At 39.2% G+C, this 22,338-nt stretch overlaps 2 gene segments (V, D, J or C); both read right to left on the reverse strand.

The window, feature by feature from the left end:
• Positions 1 to 8,680: 8,680 nt before the first annotated feature.
• LOC131906363 (immunoglobulin kappa variable 1-39-like) lies at positions 8,681 to 9,175 on the reverse strand. The segment is given in 2 exon segments: positions 8,681 to 9,003; positions 9,127 to 9,175. Coding segments are annotated over 2 exon segments (372 nt in total).
• Positions 9,176 to 16,431: 7,256 nt separating this feature from the next.
• LOC131906364 (Ig kappa chain V-VI region NQ2-48.2.2-like) lies at positions 16,432 to 17,148 on the reverse strand. The segment is given in 2 exon segments: positions 16,432 to 16,829; positions 17,100 to 17,148. Coding segments are annotated over 2 exon segments (447 nt in total).
• Positions 17,149 to 22,338: the final 5,190 nt, after the last annotated feature.

A 22,338-nucleotide genomic window follows, 5' to 3' on the forward strand; every position in this document is an offset into this window, starting at 1 on the left:
ATTGGGACTGTTTCTTCCTGTGAATGATCAGCAGCATTAGAGAGAATAAGGTGTAGGCTTAAGATAAATACATGCAGAAAACATACATATGCTCCTAAGAGGTAAGAAACTATTCTTTTAAAGTAGCTTAATTTATGGACTTCTTGCCTACTATTAAAACTTTACGCTTGGTTAGAGGCCCAGCATTGAATGAACTGGTGCACTCCTCTAGTCCCAGCTCTTGAGAGTAGGAAGCAGGAATGCCAGAAGTTCAAGGTCATCTTCTACTGCAAGTTTGTATTCAGGCAGATCTATGTGAGACCTTGACTGCATCAGGAAAAAAATATCTGATTTTTTGAAACCAGTAAGGAAATATTGATTATAATATATTAAACTTAGTTAATGGAGTAAAGAAGTTATTACTCCCTACACAAATTTTCAAGGCACATTTGAGTTACTTCAAATAACACTATGTAGATTGGAAATAGTATTAGCCAAGGATAAAGTTAATATGCATAGTTTTTGGAAAACCCTAAGTATATATATGATTAGAACTTACATTTACCAATATTGTGCCAAAGCTATCTAACACAAAGCTGTTCCATGATTCTACAACAAATTTTGGGCTATTTTAGGTCGCTTGGTTAATGTGGTGCTTCAGTGATGCTGCTACTGCTGCTGTAGCTAAGGGTCAAGCCAAAACATTGGCACCACAAACTAGAATGCAGGAAGTGTTGAACATTTAAAATCTAACAGAAGGATTGTGTTGATATGTAATTACTTGAAATTAATCTTTTTTAAATTATTAAGTTGAATTGTTCTTTGTATGAATATAATTTAGGACCTCTCTATGTTACTGTGTATGCGTGTATGTACTTCCAAAATCTAAAATTTAAAGACTAGAGTACACAAATTCTCAATTTACATTTTAGGAAGCAGAATGAAGACTCTGCTGTAAATTGAAAGTTTCACAATTTTGTTGCATTAGTGCTTGTGTGTTAGACACACCCATTCCCACAGTGCTGCACAGTCTACAAATATGTAGAAAGATACTATCATCAATATTCCCCACCCCAAGAGGAAAGACAAGACAACTCTGCTTTCATTTTATACTTCTTCCAGATGAAGACAGATCATCACTGATGAAAGCTTACTCTTGGGTAGAGCTGTTGCTCCTCACTGAATTTGAAACATTTATGAAAATATTAATTCTTAAAGTGCTGATATTTTCTCAAAACCCCATTGATGTTCTCTCCAGAATCAATTCCCAGTTTAAGAAATCTGAATCACAGCTCTCAATCACTCCTTTGCATAGGATGCCACAAAGATGGGGCATCTGGTTGTCTTATCCCAATATCTCCATCTGTACATTTCCTTTATTTCCTTGCAGGAAGGGACAGCTTAAGGCCCATCAGTAAAACTGCCCTGCGTCTGCTGCAGAAATATTGAGAGAATCTGTTACAGTTCAGTCAAACTCTTGACCGCATTTCGTCTTCTAAGGTGGAAGCCTCTGTGTCCTGAGAAGCTGAAAGGGGTTTTATTCTGTTTTGTAGAACTGTGTGAATGGGATACTACATTTCTGTTGTCATTAGTAAGTGGAGGCATTTTAAGGCTCCATTCTGCTGATTGTGAGAGATTAAGAGGTCCAAGATTCATGTCACTGAAGCAAGTTGGGATCTTAGGAGCCTGGTTGGCTGTGCCATAAATAGGTAGCTTGAGAGTGGCTCTTGGCTTTTTCTGGTGCTAGTGAAGGTTAGCAGGGATGCCAATTGAGCTGGCCTGGCAGGTGATAGTGACCCTCTTTCTCTGCGAAACAGAAAAGGATGTTTGGGACTAGGAGAGAACTATTTGTCCATTTGATACAAAGAAGGGAAAGATAAAATGAAACAGAAGTTAGTAGAAATCAAGATTCCGGTATATCTTTATACTACACACTATGTAAAAAGAAATGTATGATGACAAAGAAGTAGAGGAGGAGGAAAAGGAAAAAAGGAAGGAATTAAATAAGGAAGGAAGAAAAGATGGAAGGAAGGAAGGAAGGAAGGAAGGAAGGAAGGTGTAGCTTTTGTTTGTTTGTTTGTTTGTTTGTTTTTCGAGACAGGGTTTCTCTGTGTAGTTTTGGTGCCTGTCCTGGATCTGTAGACCAGGCTGTCTTTGAACTCACAGAGATCTGCCTGGCTCTGCCTTCCAAGTGCTGAGATTAAAGGCGAGCCATTGCTGCCCGACCTTTTAAACTAAAACTTTCATGAGTAAAAGGATGCTCGTTTTGAGCTTGGAGGCTCCCCTCTTTCTCACCTAAGACACTGAGTAGCAGTAAGTTGACAGTTTGCAGCAGCAAACCCATCTTGGTGCCTGGTCTCTTCCTGTGACTACAAGCTCCTATTTTCTAATTTCCTTTTCTTAAAAGCAAGTCTGAGCCATCTATTGCTTCTGGGGAGTAAATACGCAAACAGCAGGGTGTAGACAAGGATGTACTTAGCTTATCAACACCAGCACTCTTATAGTATTTAAGTTGCAGTGTTTGGGTTTTTTGTTTGTTTATTGTTTTTTGTTGTTTTCTTTCTCTCTTTGGTGTTGCACTCTACTGGTCCAGAGTATTACTTACATGCTTCCTCATAGGTAGGCTTAATTTGATCTCCATGGATGAGAAGTTCTACCCTGTAATATGCAATATGAGGAACTTAATTTTTCCATGATAAAGCTCAGCAAAGATGACTGTAATATATATATATATATATATATATATATATATATATATATATATATATATACATGTATATAAAATCCTGATGCCACAGATTTGCCTATTTGCCTGCCCTAGATATAATAGCTGCTCTGATAGTGCTCAACTAATACTTTGCTCATCCATACCAGTCTCATCAACTCTTCCTGAGTCCACAAAGCCCTGGGAATACCAGTGTACCAATGTGTAGTCTGGAACTCATATATTTTCAGGGATATTTCTACAGAAGTTACATGCTGATAAACCCTCTTTTATGAAAAATAAAGGAACATAAATACTGTTTATGTAGCAGCTGTCATGAATCTAACATTCTGCCTCCTGCTGATTTTAAGAGGAGCTTGGGCTTCTGTCTTCCTGAACCATAGTTGTTTTAAACAGGAGTGAGCATCTGGAAGAAGCCTTTTTCATCTCTGAAGAGAGTGCATTTTTAGGGTCACCAGCTTCATGTGATTTGTCAATGAAATGTGCTCAGACAAGACTCAAGAAGTGGCCAAATTTGTGGAGACATTTATGGATTACTGGATTTATCAAGAACCTGGGACCCTCTTTCTCTGATTTGTATTTTACAGTGGTTGTCAGTGTTGGTATTGTTGCCTGCTGGAGAAATCGGTAATAGGCCAAGGTGGAGCCCAGAAGAAAAATTACAAGGATGATGAATCGGTATAAATGCTGGTGTACTTGGAAAAAAAGAGTGTTGAAAGCCAAAGGCAGGGGTGTTCATCACTCTGCCTGATCAGAGAAAAAGGGATAATTGTGCAAATACAGTCAGATACTCATGTAAACACAATAAACACAAACACACATCCCATTTCATTCTAAAAAGAAATAAACATTGATAAGGCAGTAAACAAAGATGCAAAATGTGGAAAGTGTATCAATTCCTACAAACATATTCTGTCCCTACTCACAAATATGTTTCACAATGGGGAAAAACTGAGTAATATCATGTGTATTTGAAATATCAGAAGTAAAAAGTTCATTTGGTAATTCCTAATGATATTCTGCTATACTCACAGATTGGTGCCTAGCCCAACTGTCATTAGAGAGGCTTCGCCTAGCAACTGATGGAAATGGATGCAAATACCCACAGCCAAACATTGGGTGGAGCTTGGGGAACCCTGAGGAAGGGGAGGAGGAAGTATGGTAGGAACCTGTGGTGTCAAGGGCACCACAAGAAAACCCATACAACTGACAAACCTGGGCTCACAGGGACTCGCAGAGACTATAGCAACAACTAGGGAGTCTGCCTGGGACCAGCCTCTCCAGAAGGGAACACTAAGCTGAAGACACATTCTGTACAACACCTTCAAATAGCAGAGATCAGGCTCAGAGGTTCCAAGAGACTAACAGCAAATGGCTGATAAAAGGAGCCCCATATGCTTTCTCTATCACAAAGACAACTCAGTGCAAAACAACACAACAATAAACAGTCACCAATAATTGGGTTATGTGAGGGACATTCAATGGGAATATGGCAAATTATGAAGTTACCTGCTTTTTATTTACCAACATAAAATAAAGGGTCCACACATATGGTACATAGACATACATATGGGCAAAATATCAATACTGATAAAATAAAAATAGAGCAATATTTTTGAAAAAAACGAAAAAGAAACTAGAGATGTGTATGTGCCTGATGAGATGAGAGATTCAGAAGAAAGTATCTGAATTGTGCATGGGTGTGAATATTAGGAGACATTCAGATATGTATGACTATAAGAGTGAAAGAGACAGACAGCTTCAACTCTGAGTGCTTGGGTAGGAGGGAAAATTATAATTCTCAGCAGGGATATAAGTAAAACACTATGCTATGCTGGGATCCCCACAATTATAAATTCTGAATCATGCAAATACACAGCCTAAGGATTTTTAATTACTAAGCCATCTTTCCAGGCCTAGATTTCTAGACCCCCGGGAAGGTCAATCTTGTGGCTGTGAGAGTGGTTTGCTTTCTGTGACCTCTTGCACAGTGCATCTCTCACCTGTAGAGAGCAAAGTCCATCCAGGATTTTGTTTCTTCCTTTTCCTCTGTGCTCTGCACATAGCCACTAGAGGGTGTAGTTGGAGGTCTGATCAGTCAGTGTCTATGCAGGAAAATCTTCTCAGTGCCATGCATATTGAGCAGACTGTCATATTCCTGTTAGTTGTTTCTAATCTGGCATCAGCAAATGTGTATTTGTAAAGCCATGCTGCCCTATGGGGATGCAATTTAAACTATTTTTTAGGATGGTCAAATTTTCTACCCTCTACACATCACATATTTTGGATTTACCTTCTGTTCATAATCAACTGCAATCATCTTTTCTCTATACCAGAACTCTTTCAGTAGCCTTCCAAATTTATAACTCCAAATAAGAAAGATTAGGTGGGTGTGGTGGTTTGACTAAGAATACTCACCATATGCTCTCGTGTTCTAATGTTTGGACTGTAAGGAGTGACATAATTAGGAGTTGAGTCCTTGTTGAAGTAAGTGTGGCATTGCTGGAAGAAGTGTTTCACTGAGGGGCCGGTTTTGAGGTCTCAGATGCTCAAGCTTGGCCAGTGTGTCATTGTCTCTTGCAGTTACCTGGGGATCCAGATGTAAAACTCTCATCTACATCTCAAGCACCATGTCTGTCTGTTTGACACCATGCTTCCTACCATGATGATAATGGAATAAACCTCTGGAACTATAACACAGCTCCAATAAATGTTTTCCTCATTAAGAGTTGCCATGGTCATGGTGTCTCTTCACAGCAAACAGAGACCCTAACTAAGACAGAAGTTGAGTGCAGGAATAGAAATACTTCTGTGATAGGCTTGACCGTGCATTTGTTAGTAGGAATGTGGACTTTGGAACTTTGGAAATAAAAGTCAGTTGAACACTTGAAGTGGGGCCATCCTAATAGAAACATGGAAGACAGTGGTGCTGAAGGGTGATAAAATAAAAGCACAGGGACAGGTGGTTTCAGTGCAGAATTCTATGAGAATTTCAAAGACGATCTAATACCAAATACTCCTCAAATTATTCCACACAAAAGAAACAAAAGGAACATTGCCAAAATCTTTTTATTAGGCTACAGTTACCCTGATACTTAACCCACACAAAGATGCAACAAAAAAAGAAAATTACAGACCAATCTCCCTCATGAGCATTGACACAAAAATAGTAAAACACTGGCAAACCAAATCCAAGAACACACACATACACACACACACACACACACACACACACACACACACACACACACAAATTTCCACCATGATCAAGTAGGCTTTACACCAAAGATACAGGGGTTGTACAACATATGAAAATCTGGCAATGCAATTCACCATATAAACAAACTGAAAGAAGAAAAAAACATATATCATCTCATTAGATACTGAAAAAGCCTTTGAAAAAATTTAACACCCGTCATCATAAAGGTCTTGGAGATGATAGCAGGGATATAAGGAACATACTTAAATATAATAAAAGAAATATACAGCAAGCCCACAGACAACATCAAATTAAGTGGAAAGAATTTCAAAGCAATTTCACTAAAATCAGGAACAAGACAAGACTGTTCATTCTCTCCATATCTATTCAATATAGCACTAAAAGTTCTATCTAGAGCAATAAGACAACAAAAGAAGATCAAAGAGATAGAAATTGGAAAGGAAGAAGTCAAAGTTTTGCTATTTGTACATGATATCATACTATATGTAAGTGACCCCAAAAATTCTACCATGGAACTCCTAGAGCTGATAGACACCTTCGGTAACGTGACGGAGTACAAGATTAAATTAAAAAAAAATCAGTATCCCTCCAAATATACAAATGATAAACATGCTGAGATAGAAATATAGAAACAACATCCTGTAAAATATTCACAAATAAGAAAAAAAAACTTAGGGTTAACTCTAATAAAACAAATGAAAGGCCTGTATGACAAGAACTCTAAGTCTTTTAAGAAAGAAATTGAAGAAGATATCAGAAAATGGAAAGATTTCCCATCCTCTTGGATAGATAGGTAGGATTAACACAGTGAAAATGTCACTACTATCAAAAGCAATTTGCAGATTCAATGTAATCCTCATCAAAATCCCAACACGATTCTTCACAGACTTCGAAATAACAATATTCAACTTTATATGGGGGAAAAAACAGGATAGCTAAAACAATCCTTTTCAATATGGGAACTTCAAGAGGCATCACCATCCCTGACTTCTAACTCAACTACAGAGCTATAGTAATAAAAACAGCATGGTATTGGCATCAAAACCAACATGTGGACCAATGGAATCAAATTGAAAGCCCTGGCATTGGTCCATACACCTATGAACACCTGATTTTTAATAAAGAAGCCAAAATTGTATAATGGAAAAAAGAAAGCATCTTCAACAAATGGTGCTGTCATAACTGGATGTCAACATGTAGAAGAATAAAAATAGATCCATATCTAATGCCATGTACAAAACTCAACTCTAATTGGATCAAAGACCTCAACATAAATCCAGTTACAATGAACCTGATCAGGACAAAGTGGTAAGTAGTCCCATGTCCTTTTGATATGATGCAACTGATTGCACTCATATGAGTGTTAGATCATGCATATGCAAAAGATAATAAACAGGGGCACTTCCATAAAATGTTATTTTAAGGACACTGTTTACTGCTTAAAGTCAGTTTTAGGCTGAATTGTTTGTCTATTCCTACTTAATTATATCTCTCTGGGTGTATTTGACTGCCATGAAGCCATAGATTGGAATGGCCTGATTGTATGGTTGGAAACTGGTGTGCATTCAGCTTGATGACGTTGTCATTCCTTTCCCAGTTAGCTCTCTTCCTCTCTATGTTTTCTATTTGCAGATAAATATATAAGCTCTTAGCTACACCTCCAGGGCCATCCCTGTCTGCCTGCTGCCTGCTTCTAACCATATTTTTCATGGACCAACCTTCCACAATGGTAAGCCCCCAAAATAAATCATTTCTTTTATAAATTGCCTTGGTTGTGGTGCTTTGTTGGAGTAATAGGCAAGTAACTTAGACACTTGCCCTCCTAGTAAAAAGAGAAATGAATAAACATTTAATGTAGAAAAGGTTCCTTTCCTCCATGCATATAGAGAGTTAACAAGCTAACTGGAGAACCTATGAACAGGAAACCTTACTTTCAATAAAAAAAATGGACTCTAGATTTTGAGAATACTGTGTTCTCAATATGTTAGTAAGAATGCCAGTTCCTAAGAGTTTTTAAATATCTAAGACTTATGTAAGTCTTAATTTTATTGTATGTGTATTCATGTTTTGTCTACATATATATTTGTGTGCCATAGGAGTGCAATGACCTCAGAATCCAGAAGAAAGTCTCAGCTATCCTGGAAATGGAGTTACAGAGAGTTGATAGCAGTCTAGTGGGCTCTGGGAATCAAACCCAGATCCTCTGAAAGACAAACCAGGGTTCTTAAACAGGGCTCTGGCTATGGGAGAGGCTGCTATGAGGCCAGGGGTTTTGGATGACCTTATTGCATTGTTTGGAGCCTCTACCCACAGGATTTTAATTTTATACTCAGATACTAATTTTCTGATTTTAATTGGATAATAATTTTTCTTATAACTCCTGCTTGGGGTTATGTTTGTGTAGGGGTATGAGTAGGCTCTGTGTGTGTGTGTGTGTGTGTGTGTGTGTGTGTTTGTGTGTGTGTGTGTTTGCTTCTCTGTTGTGTAAATCTCATCTGTTGCCATTGCTGCAACCCAGGAAAAGTTAATACTTCTTGTGAGTCAGGAAGGAGAACCACTTCCCTAATTTTAGTGCTAGTGCTCAGGAAGAAGACAGAGATGTAGGACATAGAAAAGCTTATCTGGCCCCTGTACAAAAACATCACATTGATCTTTAAATACCGGCAAAGAGAAAAGAAAAACACTCTCAACAGCTGGAGACACCAGAAGGAGCAATTTGATCAGCCTGGTCTCTCACTTCTGCTTCTCTGGGTGATTCATGTCATGACTTGAATCACTGTGGGAGGAATACTATAACCATGTTGACAGTAATAAGTTGCAACATCTTCAGACTGCAGGTTGCTGATCTTGAGAGAAAACTGTTGTCTAGATCCACTGCCACTGAACCTTGATGGGACCCCATCTGCCAAGCTGTTTGCACTGTAGATCAGAAGCTTAGGAGGTTTCCCTGGTTTCTGCTGATACCATACTAAACTCTGTTCAATATCCTGACTTGCCTGACATGTGATGGTGACACTGTCTCTCAGAGATGCAAGTAAGGAGGCTGGAGACTGAGTCAGCTGGATGTCACAACTGGCACCTGAGATTGGAAAATTGAAAACAATTTTTCACACAATTAATCATGTTAGATGAAGACTTTCCCAGAGACCAGACAACACTGACCACACTCAGCTGAATGAATTTCCAATGCTGTCTTCCTTACCTGTAAACCAGAGAAGCAGCAACCCCAGGAGCTGAGTGGAGGCCCTCATGTTTGTGCTGTGACCTGTATGAGGCTGAATCCAGCACAAGGTGTGACCTGACTATGAAGAAGTCCTCAGGGCAGTGGGCTGTACTTTAGGCACATGCAAATCAGTAATGGCTAAGTTCACCCACAGAACTGACCAAATGACACATTATAGGCCTGTGGTCCTCCTGAGTCTCAGAACACAGAGGCAGTACATGTTTATTTGTAGGAGTGTGTTCCTCATTGGACAGCAAAGAAGAGCATCTGTCTATGAGGTGCACCTTATTTTGATTTCTCTCATGCTCAATGTAAAATCCCTTTATTATGTTTTCCTCCGTGGCAGGGCCTGTCAGATATGGTACCATTCTAGAAAGCATACAAATGATTACAAGTCCTGTCATAGGTGGGTACAGATGTTATTGAGGTCACCCAACTTCTTCACTTTTCCCCCATTTTTGTTAGATTGTACTTTTTTAAATTCATTTTACATACCAACCATGGATCATCCTCTCATACTTCCTCCAGCTCCCCCCATCCCCACCTTCCCCCCACCCAACCCATTCCTTATACCTCCTCCAACAGGGTAATTTCTCCCATGAGGGAACAGCTAAGCTTGGTACATTCAGTTGAGGCACGGCCAAGCCCTTCCCCCTGTATCAAGGCTGAGCAAAGTGTCTGACCACAGGTAATGGGATCTAGAAAGCCCCTTAAACAGACCCAGCTACACATCTCTTTCCTGTATGCAGAGGGTCTAGTCCTGCCCCATGCAGGTTCCATAGCTGTTAGTCTAATGTTCATGAGTACCTATGAGGTTTTTCAGTTGTCTCTTTAGATTGCCCCATCATGATCTTGACCACCACCCCCATTGCTTATATAATCCATCTTCCCTCTCGTCAATGGGACTCCCACAGCTCAGCCTGATGTTTGGTTGTAGATCCAGAGATCTTGGATCAGTAGGTTCCATCAGTTAGGGTATTCACCTATCTGATTACCAGAGTAGTCCAGTTCAGGCACCCTCACCACTATTGCTAGTAGTCTAATCTTGGGTTGTCCTTGTGGGTTCCTGAGAATTTCCCTAGCACCAGGTTTCTTCCTTACCCCATAATGTTTCCCTCTATCAAGATATCTCTTGACATCTTTCATTTCTCTCCCACTCATTTCCTCCCCCAGCTCAACCATCTCATTCCCTCATGTTCTCATTCCCTATCCTCTACCCTCTATTGCCTTCCCACATCCCCAGTTTACTGATAGGTATCTCCTCTATTTCCCCTTCCCAAGATGACCCATACATCCCTCTTAGGGTCCTCCTTGGTTCCTAGCTTCTCTAGAGCTGTGGGTTGTAGTCTAATTATCCTTTGCTTTACCTCTAGTATCCACTTATGAGTGAGTACATACCATATTTGTCTTTATGAGTCTGGGTTACCTTATACAGGATGATATTTTCTAGTTCCATCCATTTGTCTGCGAATTTCATGATGTCATTGTTTTTTTACAGCTGAGTAATACCCCATTGTGTATATGTACCACATTTTCTTTATCCATTCTTTGGTTGAGGGGCATCTAGGTTGTTTCCAGGTTCTTGCTATTACAGACAATGCTGCTATGAACATAGTTGAGCAAGTGTCCTTGTGATATGATTGAGCATCCCTTGGGTATATGCCCAAGACTGGTATCATTGGGTCTTGAGGTAGATTGATTACCAAGTTTCTGAAAAACCACCACACTGATTTCCAAAGTGGCTGTACAAGTTTGCACTCCCACCAACAGTGGAGGAGTGTTCCTCTTGTTCCACATCCTCTCCAACATAAGCTGTCATCAGTGTTTTTTTATCTTAGCCATTCTGATAGGTATAAGAAGGTATCTTGGAGTCATTTTTATATTTGCATTTTCCTGATGACTAAGGATGTTGAACAGTTCCACAAATGTCTTTCTGCCATTTGAGATTCTTTTGTTGTGAATTCTCTGTTTAGATCTGTGGCCCATTTTTTTAATTGGATTGTTCAATATTTTGCTGTCTAGTTTCTTGAGTTCTTTATATTTTAGAGATCAGCCCTCTGTCAGATGTGGGGTTGGTGAAGATCTTTTCACATTCTATAGGCTGTCATTTTGTCTTTTTGTGCAGATGTAATTGAGGTCATGCAACTTCTTCTCTTTTTCCCCTTGTTTATTTGTTAGATTGTACTTTAATTATAATATTTCTCCCTCTATACCCTCCCAAATATCCATCATCACTCTCCTTCAAATTTCTGGCTTCTTTTTCATCATTATTGCATAAATATATGTATTTGTAGATGCAAATATAAGTCGTTGAGTGCATATAATGTGCTATGTATATTTTTAGGGCTGATCATTTGACATTGGACAATCAGTGTGCTCTTTCCTGAGTAACTTTACCTCTCCCAGCTTTACTTAGTTGTCCATAGTACATTGTGTAGAATTGAGCTTTTATGGGATTTCCTCTGTACTACTTTATGTATTTCTTGTTGTCCTCATTATTTAGTTCACATATTGGGGGTAACATTCATGAGCCATTACAAGTAGAGTTTCTGATGTTACTAGGAGATAGAATCTCACAGCAAATTCCCTGATCCTATGGCTCTCCCAATCTGTCCACTACCTTTTCCAAAATTTTCCCTGACCCTTAGTTATGGAAGAATTTTGTACATTTATCTATTAAGACTGATCTCCAGAACTCACTATGCAACTTCTTGCTCATGATGATTCCCAGAAGAGTAGTAGAATAACACTGAGAAGTGTGGCTTTTAAGGAGGGACAAGATCTCATATAACCAAGAAGCTTTTCAGGTAAACAATCTTGTCTTGCTCTATTTTTCATAGCTCAGTTATTCAAGAACTACTTCCATCAAGGCCAGATGAGATCATGGGTTTTCTCCCCATTATATATGTGCATAGAGTTTCCTTTCTAAATTGAGCTGGGATTGTGAAACAAGAGAGAAGCCAATCTTCCCAGTCTTGACTGGGAAGACTTTACAATGAATACGTGTTTTATGGTTGGATTAACATAGTGTCTGGACTCTATCAGCTGGCTACCTCTACTTTTACCTTCTTCATGAAGCTACATTCTCATAACATTCTACAGGTATTATTAGACACAAGATATGATAAAATTGAGAGAACTTGGTCAGTCCCTGACCACCATAAATAAGTCTAACAAACACTCCTCTGGAAGCCATTTTCCAGCACACTCCACTGTCTTACACTGTGGTCCATATATGATCTATTTCTTGGACTGCTGGTTAAACTTCCATAGCACCCATAATGTATTATCTATAGAAGTGGGTGAAATGATAAAATTACTGGGAGGAAAAACATATTGTCAATAATAAGGCTCACCTAATTCTGATATCATAGGCTAGTTCCCTGCAGTGTTGTCTATGTATTGATAACTGAAGGGCACCAGGAAAGAACAGAATAAAGTGTTACTCACTTAGTGTGGAAAAAGTACTTGTCCTCAGATCCTTCCCACAGCAGTATCAAGAGACTTTAGAGATATGAAGTTCACACTCACATACATTCACAACCATTTTCTTCATGGCTCCAAGTATAGGGGTGGTATGGCCTAATGTCTAAATTCTAAGAAGCTTTGGTCAGTCTCCCAAAGTGGAAAAAATAAACACAGGGAGAAAATTAATTTGCATAGATTCATACCACTACCAATATTAAAGATAGAAATCGGGATCTGCACCCATCTGGGCAGCATGCTCTTGTCTGGGACAAAGGTAAGCCGGCCCTGAGGGTATGAGAGCAGGAGAGCTGACCCTGCCCAACTCACTTGCCTTGTATGCCCGCTAAAGCAATGGGGAGAGAGGGTCCTGCAGCTCCCCTGAGTAAAGCAGTAGGGTGTGGCCTTGGTTGTGCTAGTGCTGGTGAGCTGGAACTAAGGACCTGAGAACAGGAGAACTGGCTCCTCCCCTTGCTGCAAATTGGACTGGGTGAGCTAGCTGAGACAGTGCTGGAGAATTTGTCCCAATACTGATGACAAGGGAAAGCTAGAAGCTGACAGCTCAGCTACCTGCCAGGCCCAGAACCAGGGCTAGGAGTCAGTCCACTCCACCATCCACTGCATCTGAACTGGTGAAACACATGAAGGTGATAAACCTACGGATCCCAAACTGAGGGATTTTCACAAAGCAGGACAACAGGATATACAAGAGGAGCCCAAGAGAGAACACATTATCTATAATGTAGCAGAAGCCAGAGGACTTGAACCACAACAAGGACACATAGCAATGAGCACATACAAGAAGAGATGAATAAACTAAAAGGTAAACTGCATGACTCAGTGGTCCACACTACAGCTTCCACGATGAGAGTCTTCTTCTTTCTCGTGTTTATATCGTTGTTTGTTTTGTTTTTTGTTTAGTTTGGTTTGGTTTTGGTTTTGCTATTTTATTTAAATAATGTTTGGATTTATAGGGGAGGTTGCATGTACAGATGGGGAATGTGAGGGGACAGGGAGATATGTGGGATTGGGATGCATGATGTGAAATCCACAAAGAATCAATCAAAGTCTTTAAAAAGAAAAAGAAAAAGATGGACAGAGGAAACTTCACAGTAGCCACTGAAAAGTCATTCCTTACATGTCTTTCACTGTCTATGATGATCCTTTGGAATCAGGATGGAGATATTGGATGTCAGTTGTATTTTTTTTTTTTTGAGACAGGGTTTCTCTGTGTAGTTTTGGTGCCAGTTCTGGCTCTTGCTCTCTAGTCCAGGCTGGCCTTGAACTCACAGAGATCTGCCTGGCTCCTCCTCCAGAGTGCTAGGATTAAAGGCATATGCCATTACAGCCTGTCAATGTCAAATGTTTTCTCTCAGGCATAGGAATATGATTTCTTCCTATGTCTCTTTTGTTGCCGACTTTAGCAAGTCTTTAGGATACTAACCAGCACCCTCCATTCAGGTTGTAAGGATATATAATTCAGAACCTGAGCAGCTGCATCAGCTCTATGCCAGACCACAATGGGCGCCAATTGAAAAGAAGCAGGAGTGACACTGATTTTACTAACCAGGAAGATCATTGTTCAGGGATACAGTCCTAGAACAGGCTTTTCTAACTCTGGAACTCAAGAAATTCTCAGGAACTCCAGTCTCCACTGACTAACTGTTGGTGGGAAATGTCCCTAGACCACTCTCACAGAAGTGGACAGGGACTAGGAGGAAGTGCTGGATGACAAGTGAATAAGAAATCAGAAACCAGCTGGTCGGTGGTGGTGCACACCTTTAATCCCAGCACTGGGGAGGCAGAGCCAGGCGGATCTCTGTGAGTTTGAGGCTGGGCTACCAAGTGAGTTCCAGGAAAGATGCAAAGCTACACAGAGAAACCCTGTCTCAAAAAACCAAAAACAAAACAAACAAACAAACAAACAAAAAACAAATCAGAAACCTCATTTGTCCCTAGTATTACAGTGATTGGCAGTTCACTGGTGGGTGACTTTGACTGGATAGACATATATTATTACCTCCCTCTCCTGCAGAGATTTTTTTTTTTTTTTTGGTTTTTCAAGACAGGGTTTCTCTGTGTAGCTTTGTGCCTCTCCTGGAACTCACTTGGTAGCCCAGGCTGGCCTCAAACTCACAGAGATCCGCCTGGCTCTGCCTCCCGAGTGCTGGGATTAAAGGCGTGTGCCACCACCACCCGGCAGAGATTAATTGCTAAAATAAGGACCGAACTGGGTCTCTGTTTAACTGTAGCCCTGAAAAAGTATACAATGATTGATGGCAAATTGTAATGCACTCAGAAAAAGCTACTAAACCAAAGATAGCCTGAGGATGAAAAGAATCATTAGAAAGAATTTTGTATAGGCTATCAGACACAATTATGTGCAGAGCACATTCTTACACAGTCCAATTCTTGCTACTAAGAAGTAAGAAAATTGTACTGAGATGTAGCTTAATTGATAGAGATCGTGTTTATTATGAAAACAAAAACAAAACCAAACAAACAAAAAAACCCTCTGGGTTAGAGCCCCAGCATTGCATGAACTGGGGCTGGTGGTGCACTCCTGTAGTCCCAGTTCATGGGAGTGGAAAACAGGGGTGCCAGAAGTTCAAGGTCATCTTCCACTACACATTTGAGGCCAGTCACAGCTAGATGAGAACAGGAATTTATCAGGAAAAAAAACCTCTAATTTTAAATCAAGCTCCAAAACACTGATAAAGGAGTAACCATAATTGTAAAACTTAATGAAGTAGAAAGCTTAATATTTCCTACACAAACATTCAATCCACATTTAAGTTACATCAGATCAAAATATATAGATTGGAAATAACATTAGCCAAGAATACAGTCAATATAGGTATTCTTTGGAATATCCTAAATATATTTATATTTGGCAATATTGTGATCAGGCGGCCCAATATAATCCCTTCCATAGTTCTATAACAAACTGTAGGCAATGTATTGAAGCTTATTAAATAAGATACATTGAGGGGTTTCCTCAGTGGTCACCTGGCTTCCTGGGTGTTGCTGCAGTTACAGCTCCTACAGCTCAGGGTCAAGCAAAAATACTGGCACCACAATCCACAGTGCAGAAGAGGTAAGCATTTAAAATCTGAAAGAAGGATTATATTGAATATGCAATACCTTAAAGTAAAAACTTTAAAAAAGATCCAATTGAATCATGTAGGGGGCTTCTGTCTGTGAGTATATGTATGTATGTGTGCCCCTACAGCCTCTAAAACTTAAAGCCTAGATTATAGACAATTTTCTCAAGCTACACTTTAGTAGTAGATTGAAGGCCCTTTGTCATAATTTGAAAGTTTTACGGCTTTCTTAAATTAGGCCTTTTTTGTTAGTCGTACCCATTTCCACAGTGCTGCGCACTCTACAAATTGCAGAAAGATACTATCATCGCTATTTCCCACCTCATGAAGAGATGATAGAGAACTATGAGTTCAGTGTTTAGTTCTTCTCCTGGAGACTACGCCATTCTCTGATGAAGGACTACTCTGGGAAAGAGTTGTTGTTGCCCCCTAAATTGGAAACAGTTATGAAAATATGCCATCTACAACCCTGCATATATTCCCAAAAGTCCAATAACATCCTCTCCAGAATCAATTCCCAGTTCAGGAAATCTAAATCTCAGCTCTCAAATATTTCTCTGCACAGAATGCCAAAAAGATGGGGTCTCTAGTTGTCTCATCCCACTATCTCCATTTATATAGTTTTCTCTTCTTTGCCAGGAGAAGTAGCTTAAGGCCCTTGAGTGAAATTTAGCCCTGCTTCCATTGCACAAATATTTGGAGGATTTGTCACACATCAATCAACATCTTGACCATATAGTATTTTTAAGAGGGAAGCAGTGGTGTCCTGAGAAGGCCAAAGGGTTTTTTGTTCTGCTTTGTAGAACTGTGTGAATGGTTCACTGCTCTTCTGCTGACAGTAGTAAGTGGCAGCATCTTCAGCCTCCATGCTGCTGATTGTGAGAGAATATGATATCCCAGACCCACTGCCACTGAAGCAAGCTGGGACTTCAGAAGCCACGTTGGAGCTTCCATAAACCAGGAGCGTAGGGGAGGCTCCTGGCTTCTGCTGACACCAGTGGAAGTAATTGGAGCTTACACTTGAGCTGGCACTGCAGGTGATAGTGACTTTCTCCCCTGGTGATGTGGTCATGGATGCTGGAGACTGAGTGAGGACAATTTCACCATCTGACACTATGGAGAGAAAGATGAAAATAGATAGACATTAGTAGAAAACAGGATTCCATGATACCTTCTTATTACACACTATGCAAAGAAGAAAAAGATGACAACAAAGAAGAAGTAGAGGAGGCAGAGGATAAAAGGAAGTAAAGGAGAAAGGAAGGAGGGAAGGAAGGAAGGAAGGAAGGAAGGAAGGAAGGAAGGAAAACTTTTCCTTTTAAACTGAAACTTCCATAATGGAAATGATGTTATGTTAGAGTTGGAGATCCCCTTCTTTCTCACCTACTACACTGAGTAGCAGCAAGTTGACAGTTTTCACCAGCAAATCCATCTTGTTGTCTGGTTTCTGTCTACAAACTTCTCTTGTCTAAGTTAGTTCTCGTAAAAGCAAGTCTGAGCCATCTGCGATTTCTGAGGAGCAAATATGTGAACAGCAGTGTGTAAGCTGGGATGTTCTTGGTTCATAAACACACGAGTCCTTTCACTTATTTGTAGTATTTAAGTTGGTAAAGACCAAAGTTCTTAGTGTTTTGGATTTTGTTTTGTTTTGTTTTTTGCTTTTTTTTTTTTTTTTACAATGTCCCACACCCCAGGTCCAGAGTATTCTTCACATGTTTTGTCATAGCTAGGGTTAGTTTGACTTATCTGATATGATAAGTTCTGCTCTTCAATGTCTGGAATTTATTTTTTCTCAGACAAAGCTCAACTGAGAATGACTGGAATGTACATTAGAAAATCTGAGGCTCCATATCTGCCTCCTCCTCCTTCTGGTGCTGCTCAACTAAGGTTTTACTCATCCATCACATTCTAATCAAATGGTCCTGAGCTCACAATTCCCTGGGAAAACCTTTGTGCCAGCATGTGATCTGGAACTCATGTATTTTCAGGGATATTTCCACAGAAGCTACATATTAATAAACCCTCCTTCAGAAAACATTCACTGATTTTTATAGCAACTGTCATGAATCCAAAATTCTGTCTCTTGCTGCTTTTAGGAGGACCTTGAGCCTCTGATCCTCCTGAGCCAGGGTTGTTATAAACAGGAGTGGGATTCTGGGACAAGCTTTTCAGGGTCCCCAACTTCAGAGAATATGTCAATGAAATATTCTTGGACCAATCTCACAGAAGGGGTCAAAGGCCTGGAGACATTTGTGGAGGCTAGTTAATGGAAAGTGTTACCAGGGTGTCAGCACTAAGGTGAACTTGTTTATAAAGTGTATTACTGCCCTCTGTTGGAGAGATGAGAAATAGGCCATCTCAGAGCCTAGAGGAAAAACTACAAGGACAACAATCAGTACAAATCCTAGTGTGCTTGGGAAAGGGATGGGTGGAGAGGAGGAACTCATGAAAAGCCAAAGTCTGGAGAGTTGCTCACAATGACTGATGGAAGGAAAATGAATAATTGTGCAAATACAGTCAGATACACAGGCATAGACACATAAACATGCACCCCGCTTCTTGCTAATAAGAAATAAGGACCTATTGATAAGAAGGCATTAAACATAGATGTGAAAACATGTAAAGTGTTTGCTTGCATGCTGCCATGCCTCTTGCCATAATAATGGACTACTTCTGATCTGTAAGTCAGACCCAGTGAAATGTTTTCCTTTATAAGTGTTCTGCCATGGTCAGGGTGTCTCTTCACAGCAATAGAAACCCTAACTAAGACAAATATTAAAAGTTTCCAGGGAAAAAAGGAATATATAAAAACAGACCTATTTGAATAAGGATGACAAGCCAGGTGATGGTGGTGCACACCTTATTCCCAGCACTTAAGAGGTGGAGGTAGGCAGATCTCTGTGAGTTTGAGCTTGGCCTGGTCTACAGAGGTATTTCCAGGACAGTCATGGCTATACAGAGAAACCTTGTCTCAAAAAGCCAAAAAGAAAAAAAAATACATTTCAATGTGGACTCTAAATGCCAGAAAGGCCTAGCAAATATTATACAGACTTAGTCCAGACTATTATAGCCAACATAACTTTTAATCACAGTAGGTGAAGAGAATAAGACATTACATGATAAAATCAAATTTAAGCAATATCTATCTATAAATCTAGCCCTAGAGAAAATACTAGAAGAAAAACTCAAACTTAAAGAGTTTAATCACACCCAAGAAAACACATGGATTAAATAATGTCAGATCAACAAATCAAAGGGACACACACACACACACACACACACACACACACACACACACACACACGGAGCACCACAACAACCAAGTAATAGTAATCAACAAAAACTGTTCATTTTTATCTCTCTATATGAATGCTATCAGTCTCCCAATAAAAAGACACAGACTAATATATTGAAAGTGAAAATAGGATCCATCCTTCTGCTGCATCAAAGAAACATATGTGAACATCAAGGATAGTTAACATCTCAGGATAAAAAGATGAAAAAAAGATATTCCAAGTAAATGGACCTAAGAAGCAAGCTGGTGTTGCCATTTTAAAATCTGACAAAATAGACTTCAAAGCAAAGCTAATGAGAAGAGATATGGAAGGATGCTACATACTTATTAAGGGAAAAAGCCATCAGGAGATATTGCAACTCTTAATATCTATTCAGCAAACACAAGGACACAAAAGTTCATAAAAGGAGCACTACTACAACTCAAATCACAAGTTGCCCCTCATAAACTAAGAGTCAGAGACTTAAGTATACCACTTTTGCCAGTAGAAATGTCATAAAGACAAAATTAAACAAAGCCGACTGATGTAATAAATCAAATAGACTTAACAGATATTTGCTGACCATTTCACCCAAACAAAAAAGCATATACCTTCTTCTCAGCACCTCATGGAACATTCTCAAAAATTTACCACATTCTTGGACACAAAACAAGTCTCAAGAGATTCAACAAAATTAGTGTAAAACCCTATATCCTGTATGACCACTTTGGATAGGAACTGGATATCAAGAAGAGAAACAGTAGAAATGTTACAAATTCATGAAAACTGAACTACCCACTACTGAATGAATAATGGACCAAGGCAGAAATTAGTAAAGAAAGTAAAGACTTCCGACAATCCAATGATAATGAATACACAATATACTCAAACGTATCGGACATAATGAAGGCAAGTTTATAGCACAAGTTTCTATATTTAAAAAAAAAAAAGTGGAGGGTGCTGTGGGATACTTTTGTACACTGGTTTAATAAAATGCTGATTGGCCAGTAGCCAGGCAGGAAGTATAGGTGGGATAAACAGACAAAGAGAATTCTGGGAAGAAAAAGGCTGAGTCAGGAGATGCCAGCCCTGGTCCAGGGAGCAGCATATAATGGCCCACAGGTAAAGCTCTGAACAAGTGGTGACATATAAATTAACAGAAATGGGTTGAGTTTAAGTGTAGGAGCTAGTCAGTGGTAGGCCTAAGTTTATGGCTGAGTAGTTTTAATTAATATAAGCCTCTGTGTGTGTGCTTGGGTCTGAGCGGCTATGGGACCAGTGGTTGAGAAAGATTAGTCCCGACTGCCAGCAGGAGTCAGAAAGGAGACAGAAAAACTTCCAGCTACAAAAAATTGGCAAGGTGAGGTTGAATGTGGCTTGTTCTGTTTCTCCGAATCTTTCAGCATTCACCCCGATACCTGGCCCCGGGTTTGTTTTTATTAATAAGACCTTTTAAGATTCGTGCTACAGTCTTCAATTTGATTTCACTTATCAATATGTCTGATTTTTTGCCAATATCATGCTATTTTTATTAAATGACTCTATAATACAGCTTGTCAGAGTGGCTATGGTCAACTGGCTCTCTCCTGCACTAAACCCAGGCATACTTTTTAAAGAAAAATCTAAAATCTCTGTCTAATGTCAGAAGATCCACTTGATATGGGACAGAAGAAAAACCAAAATTAAGGGACTATTCTATTACTAATCTTAGAATTCTTTAGTTGTATTTTGACTCTTTAATTTTTTTCTTAAGGTATGAATATTATCTCAAAATTTATAAGACGAATCTATACCTATATCTATATATTTTAAACTTTCTGTCATATTAATGGTTATATAGAGAAATAATTCCAGAAAAAGTCTTCATCTACCTTCTTATACATGATTTTGAGTGTGAGTCTCTATCAGGTCATTTGGAATTAAGTTTGTGTACCCTGGATATACTTAACAAATTGTGATTCTTTAACCTCACTGACATCTCCTACATATGACTTTTCAAATGTTTAAAGTTTTCCGCACTGAACCATTACCATTCCTAACAGCAACCTTTAAGTCTCTGAAAGGATGATATGGCACCACATTGATTCCACCTGGATTGTGATTATACCACTAAGGTGACAAACACCCACCCAAAGATTATCATTGTACTGCAGACTACAAACTTCTCAGGACAATTTCAATGTGACAATTTCAATGGTCCAGCCTCATGCACTACTCCAGCCAGAACTTCAGATAAGCTCTACACTTTCACATTATACAGAGACTGGAAATAAATGATACAGCTAGCTCTCACAGAACTTAACTATTATCTTAATTATTTCAGGGTCCCCTAGAGATACCATGGGAAGCAACCTAGAGAACACAATGCCCACATTCCCAGGAGGTGGGAGAGTGGTTTTGATCATTCAGTGAGTTATGGATATTTGTCAGCATTTGGGGCATTGGTTACAGGTTTGTTATTGGTAATGGTCAGGAAAAAGGCTGAACAAAGGAGATGAAATTCAGAGATCTCATTCTGAAAAGAAAAAGGGGAATATAAAAATGATAGAAAAAAGGGTAGATTATTCAATCTACTTTTAAAGTAAAAAACAACTGCTAGTCTTAAATATTTTACAGTGGTATGGATTTCTGTATATTAATACAAATTTAATGTTATTTTTGTTGTAAAATTCTGTCATACGTTTCTACTCCTGTTTAACTTTTTGTACCTATGCAGCTCATCTAACAATGTAATGTAAATGTCTAGTCCTTTCAACTTATTATTATAAACTATTTAAAATAATATTGAAATGTAAGTTGGTAGTTAGTCACCTATTACAATCGAACTTGCAGTCATGTTAGGCATACTTTCAAGGTCAAACAGAGATACATTTGAGATAGACAGGTGGTCTTGAAATACATCAGAGATCTACAGAATATGGCATTTAAGATGTTTTAATAGTATAAGGCTTTTTATAACATTGAGACATGTCTACTCTTGGCAGTACCAATCTACTTCAGAGAATGTGGTGAGTATCAAAGAAACTTTATATGGAGTTTACTTTCTTTGTGGCAAAAGTTAGCCACTGGGCAAGAAACTGCTCTTGCCATGAGTGGTGACAATAGGCTGTCCAAATTGGACAAGCAGGATACCAAAGAAAGTGACTGCCAAACTACCAAGACAAGGTGGGACAGTCCTTCAAAATTCTTGTTTCACAGAAAAGTCTATAAGATATTCTAGGCGTGTAGACTAAAGATGAATGCCCCAATATTACGGAATAAATGTGGGTGACTGTCCAGGCATCCAACTGTTTCTGTCAACTCTATAGTTTTGAAAGTTTTTTGTTCTTCAGTTTCTGCTTACTAAG

The sequence above is a fragment of the Peromyscus eremicus genome, chromosome 3 (genome assembly GCF_949786415.1).
Source record: "Peromyscus eremicus chromosome 3, PerEre_H2_v1, whole genome shotgun sequence".
Taxonomy (NCBI): Eukaryota; Metazoa; Chordata; class Mammalia; order Rodentia; family Cricetidae; genus Peromyscus; species Peromyscus eremicus.